This window comes from Gossypium arboreum, chromosome 9, assembly GCF_025698485.1.
Source record: "Gossypium arboreum isolate Shixiya-1 chromosome 9, ASM2569848v2, whole genome shotgun sequence".
Taxonomy (NCBI): Eukaryota; Viridiplantae; Streptophyta; class Magnoliopsida; order Malvales; family Malvaceae; genus Gossypium; species Gossypium arboreum.
In genome coordinates this window covers 77,230,331-77,235,977 of record NC_069078.1, presented here as the reverse complement: position 1 = coordinate 77,235,977, position 5,647 = coordinate 77,230,331, and the positions used below count along the sequence as shown (strand labels likewise).

The 5,647-nt window shown below is 30.0% G+C and overlaps 1 protein-coding gene across 2 annotated transcripts; it reads left to right on the top strand.

Moving 5' to 3' along the window:
• Nucleotides 1-2,740: 2,740 nt before the first annotated feature.
• On the top strand, nucleotides 2,741-5,127 carry LOC108456302 (HVA22-like protein j). 2 transcript variants are annotated; one of them, XM_017754901.2, is made up of 7 exons: nucleotides 2,741-3,048; nucleotides 3,164-3,392; nucleotides 3,529-3,627; nucleotides 4,244-4,300; nucleotides 4,386-4,449; nucleotides 4,531-4,725; nucleotides 4,793-5,127. In XM_017754901.2, the coding sequence occupies exons 2-7, from the start codon at nucleotides 3,361-3,363 to the stop codon at nucleotides 4,925-4,927; spliced, it is 582 nt and encodes a 193-aa protein (XP_017610390.1). In that variant the 5' UTR covers nucleotides 2,741-3,048; nucleotides 3,164-3,360; the 3' UTR covers nucleotides 4,928-5,127. The 2 variants fall into 2 exon arrangements, with proteins under 2 accessions (XP_017610390.1, XP_017610389.1); XM_017754900.2 differs by having other exon boundaries at nucleotides 2,741-3,081.
• The last annotated feature ends 520 nt before the right edge of the window (nucleotides 5,128-5,647 follow it).

Genomic DNA, 5,647 nt, shown 5'->3' with positions numbered 1-5,647 from the left:
CACACATTGTTTGGTCTGAAAATGAGATGCATAACTCCACAATTAAAATTTTATTTTGCAATGTTTACTTACATTCATTGTTTAAAGAAGCGCAAAGATAAATATAATATTATAAAAATTGAATATTAACAAATTTAAAACTAAATAAATTAACTTAACAATTATAGAAAATAAATAAGCTACAATTTTTATTAATAATATTATTTAAATTGTAATAAATTAAATTAATATTTAAGAAGATTTTTTTGTATTGTCTTAATATTAAATATTTATAAAATTAAATAACATTAACATAACCAATTATAAGTTGGTTATATATTTTAAAAATACTTTGACTACATTATTTTTTGGGAAATTTATTAAACTGTTGTATGCGCTTTAGTTATGTCGTATATATATATCAGTTTCATACCATTAGAAATGACAATCTCAAACCAAAACATTCTTTTAATAGGATAAATGTCAATCTAGAAACCATTTCGCTAGTTATGGCGTCATATTTTGTTGAAAATATACATATATGTACCATTTTATATTCTTCAAATTAGAAAATGTTCCAGATAAAGTCAAATTCAATTTTCTAGGTTATAATAATCTACAAACTTACTCCCTAATTTGATATGTAATTTTTTAATGAAATTTTTCAACCCTTAACCAAGAAAAATGAAACACAATAAATATATATGAATTATCAAATTAAAAAGAAATGAAAATTTAAGAAAGAGTTAAATGATATTAAGTTTTAAAATTAATGAAGAAATCAATCACATACTCTTTAATTAAATATTAAATAAGTTTCTGAATCGTCAGAAAGTAAAAGTTGCCTCCAAATATTAAGTAATCTTCAACAAAGTACAACTCCTCTAATTTTCTCAATATTCTGGATTAATGGTTTCTTTTTGTTGATTAGTAACTGAGGCTTGAATTAATAACTTGTCTAAAATAAGATTGGTACAATCATATACCAACAAACAAATGAATATTTTCAATCAAATGAGTTGATACATAATTATGAGCAGGGGCAGTGTTAAGGGCCATAATACTCTATTTAGTCCCTTTTTAATTATTATGAAGTATTCAATTTAAGCTTTTTTATTAGCCCCTAAATTTTTAAATTTTTATTTTGCCTCCACTAATGAATTGCTAACTTCACCCCAATTATAATCATAAGAGTGAAAAAATTTATGTAAAAATATATTAAAATTTAATAAGAGTTTGGTTAAAATGATTAAATTTAAGTTTTAAAGATAATGTGTCCTAAGTTCAAATTTTACTATAGTTATATTTTAGGGTAAACTACACTTAAAGTCACTCAACTATTAATTAGTTTACATTATTGTCACTTAACTTTAAAGAGTTACAAAATAGTCACAGAATCATATGAAAGTTTTTATTTAATTCATTGGTTGTTACGTTTTTTTTCTTTTTGGCTAGCAAGCTCCAAGCAATAATTCAACAATCGATATGGTGGATTATTACCTATCAACGAGTGGAGGAACATACCTTAGATCCAAGTCAATTTGACGGTCAATGTCAGAGATTGAAGAAGAAATTTGTTTGGATTTTGGTTCGCAAATTCATGATATTCAAAATTGTTTCATGAAAAAAAATGAATTATAGAAGAAAAGGGCAATGAGAACTTTCGATTAGTATAGGTGGTGCAAACAAAGAAAGCTATACAACAACGATTTTAATAGTCTAATAACTTAAATGAAAACCTTCGAATAGTTGTGATTATTTTCTAATATTTTAAAGTTGGATGATCAAAATGTAAATTTACTAATAGTTTAGTGACATTGAGTGTTGCTTACTTAATATTTTATAAAAAAAGAACATAGAAAGACAAAAATTTTTTGTATTATATTTGTAATTTTGTAAAAAGAGCATCTTTTAATTATTTCCTGAATTGGTGTCTAATTAACTTATGTACTAATTTGATTAAAAGCTTAAATAATAGTATAGATTAGACTTGTTCATGAGCTAGGCCACCCGGCTCAGCTTGAAGACCTAGTCGAAAAGTGGGAGGGTTTAGGTAAAGATATAAGTTCAAAAAATAGGCTTGGGCAAAAAAAATAAGGCCCGTTTAGAAATCGGGTCAAGCCTCGAGTAAGTTTTTTCCAAGACCCGTCCCGGTCCGAATTTGCAAAAAAATTGTTGTTTTGCTGCTGTTTTCCTGTCATTTCACTATTATGTTGCTGCTATTTTATTGTTATTGTTTGGATATTGTATAACTCTTGTTTTATTGTTAATTTTACTACTATTTTAGAAGTATTTACTTGTTAAGTCGCACTATATTAGTGTTATTTAAGTATAAAAGCTTTTTTGAATTTATTTTCAATTTCTTAGAAAATATTTATTTTAATATTTTTAGCATTTTGATATATTATAATTTTAAAAAAATTTTAATACAAACTGACAAATTCAGATTTTAACATTTTTATTTGAGCCGAACTTAAACAAAATTTTACATCCATTTTTAGGCTTAACCGGACCCAACCTTATCAATCATGCCTAAATTTTTATTAAGGCACGACTCATAAACAACCCTAATATAAATGTAGTATATAAAGTTATATTTACAGTCAATAAAATAAAATAATTGATAAGGTACTGTTGATTTCGCATCATTACTGTTTTAACAAATTGAAGAACGTGATGTGCGTAATATCCTCCTGGAATGGCAAAATTATCCTAAAGAGAAAACTATAACTAAGATCCCAAGAAATGCCTCCGCTACTGAAATGCGTGTAAAATTACAAACAAAGCGTCTCCGTCAAGAAATCCCTCTGCTTTCATTTCTTCTTTATTTTAATTACAATACTATAATCAAACAAAAGCTTTTAAACTATATATATATATATTATTAATAACTGCTTTGATTTCATTCTCCTTTTCCCGGAAAAACATTTTCTTTTATTCTCCTTTGATTTTGATCTCAAGTTTCTAATCCCCAAAAACCCAACTCACTTATCTCTTTCTTTCGTGCAACACAATTCTTTTTCTTTGTATTGTTGCAGAATCGAAGTTATCCTTTATACTGTTTCGGAGGTTTTTAACTTTTTTAACCCCTGAAATTTCATTGTAAAGTATCTTAACTAACTCATCTTTCCTATATTTCTGTTTTACTTTGTTTCTCTGATTCATTTCTTGTTTCTTTTTGCAGGGTTCTTGAATCTTTAAAGGTTCCATTTTGATATCATACATCAGGGAACTTCATTAATTCAATTGGTCTTGGAAACAGGTTTGGAAATTTGGGTTGGCCTTTTCCTTTTTGGTTTTGCCATTGTTGGTTTACTGTTCAGGGAAATTAGCGCGGGAGCTTGTAGATATTAGAATTGAAATTGAAAAAGCAAAAGAAGAATGTTGGGTGAATTCATAATCAGATTGCTCATGTAAGTCATTTTGCAGATGTCTTCTTTCTGATACTTGTTGTTTTGCATTCAAAGTTCTTTAATTGTTAAACTATAATTAAAGAATGTTTATTTTGATTTGATCCTATATATATTCCGGTGATGTTTGTGAGTTCAGGTTGATTCTTGGATATGCATATCCAGCGTTTGAGTGCTTTAAAACGGTGGAGAAAAACAAAGTGGAGATGCAGGAACTCAGATTTTGGTGTCAATATTGGTATCAAATCCAACCCTTTACCTTGCCAATTATCTTGCATTTTCCTTTGAAGCCGTTGACTTTTCTCATGCTTCTGGACAACCTTTGGGCAATTCAAACTCGTGGAATTGGTTTTTTTTTCCTGCTTTGTTTTTCATGTCAAGCTTTGAGTGCTTGACAAATTCAACGGTAGCAAGTTAATAAGACTTAATTTGCTACTTGGCTAGAACTTGGCAAACCTCAGTTGGACTCAAAACAATGTGTCACAACAGCTTTGATTAGAAACCCTTTACCTAAGCCCAACTCAGCCCAGGGACACTTGTATTAGAAACTCATCATGTCACGAGAAACCATTCCTAATTGGCTTGCGTAATTACCTTAACGCGTTAAAAAAGAATGTGTTAAATGATTACTTCAAAAGGGTAATCTACACTGACATTAGTTTGATTAATGAAGTAGCGGATGGTAGATTTAGAACGTAACCGATGAGTCACCATCGAGTTAAATAGGGATATGGGAAACTTGGCTCTATTTATTCCATTATTATTGTCATAAACGATGCACGCATAAAGTTGAAACGAAAACTTGTGTCAGTTGTTCATTTATTCAGCTTTGTATATTAACATGAAATTTGCAGGATCCTTTTGGCCTTCCTGACAGTCTTTGAGAGGATAGGGGACATATTCATTTCATGGTGATTCAATGCTCTCTGACTTATTAATGCTCTTCCAATCTCATTTGCTTACAATCCTAATCTTAGATTTTAACTTTTTCCCCAGGTTGCCAATGTATGGGGAGTTGAAGCTTACGCTCTTAATCTATTTATGGTATCCTAAAACCAAGGTAAAGGCAGAACGTACAAACGAGCAACACATTTGATCTTTTTTTTTGGGGGGGGAAATAAAGGTTTTGACATAAATTTAGGGAAGCGATTATGTATACGATACCTGGTTGCGGCCTTACATGGCAAGACATGGAACAGAAGTAGACAAAAAGGTACAAGACGTGAGAGCTAGAGCATGGGACTTTGCGTTGTATTACTGGCAAAATTGCACTGAATTGGGGCAATCTAAATTCTGGGAAATGCTTCAATCACCCAGCTTAAAACATGGGAATCAGGTAACATTTTCCCCCATTTATTAACTTCTTTCATCCAAAATTTATAATTTCTTCAATGTAATTTCAGAAAAAGAGTAAGAAGACAATCAACCGTTCAACCGCAGAATCAGGCAACTCAGGGTACGAGATTCCAGACTCCCCAAGTCATTCCGGGCTCTACCAAGCTCTTCTAAAGCTTCGTCGTACCAAACCACAAAATTAACCAACGGAATATGTATGAAAAGATCCCCAAAAGTGCATACAGGAAAAAGAAAAGTCTGAAATAAAATTCATTCATTTGTTTTCCTTTGTAATAAACTATGGTTCTACTTTATATAAGAATGTTCGCCCAGTTTCAAAACTGTTGTATATCTCTTGGCTGGTGAAATGGATTCCAACGATTGGAGGTTCCGATCAACCAAAGATTTTGACATATATTTACATTATTCATTATTCTATTTTATTTTTTCTAATGTTTTATGAAATATATAGTTTATTATTGGTTGTCTTATAAAGTATATCACTTTTTCCAATTTTGATATCTAATTTTTTTGGTGCTTATAAGGAACATATTAGTTGAATGACATTAATGGTATAAAACAACATGCTATTTCTTTGTTAATATCTGTTAAAAAATATTTTACATTTTCCTTTTCCTTTTTAAACAAAAATAATTTTCTTTCTTTTCCTCCTCTCTCTCTTCTCGTGTTTTCTTCTTCTTTTCTCCCAAAATAAAACCCCACGCTACGTCGTTTCCCCTACCTCCAAACACCTTCTCGAACCAAATAGTGGGGGAGTTGTCGGACTTCACAAAGGCATCACCTCTTCCAACATAAGCATCAATTTTGGCCTTCAAGCCTCCACTTTTTAAGGGCTTTTTTTTTCTTAATAAAGGGTTCTAAAAAGCTTTTGATTTTACATAATTTGGGTTTTCATGTTGAAT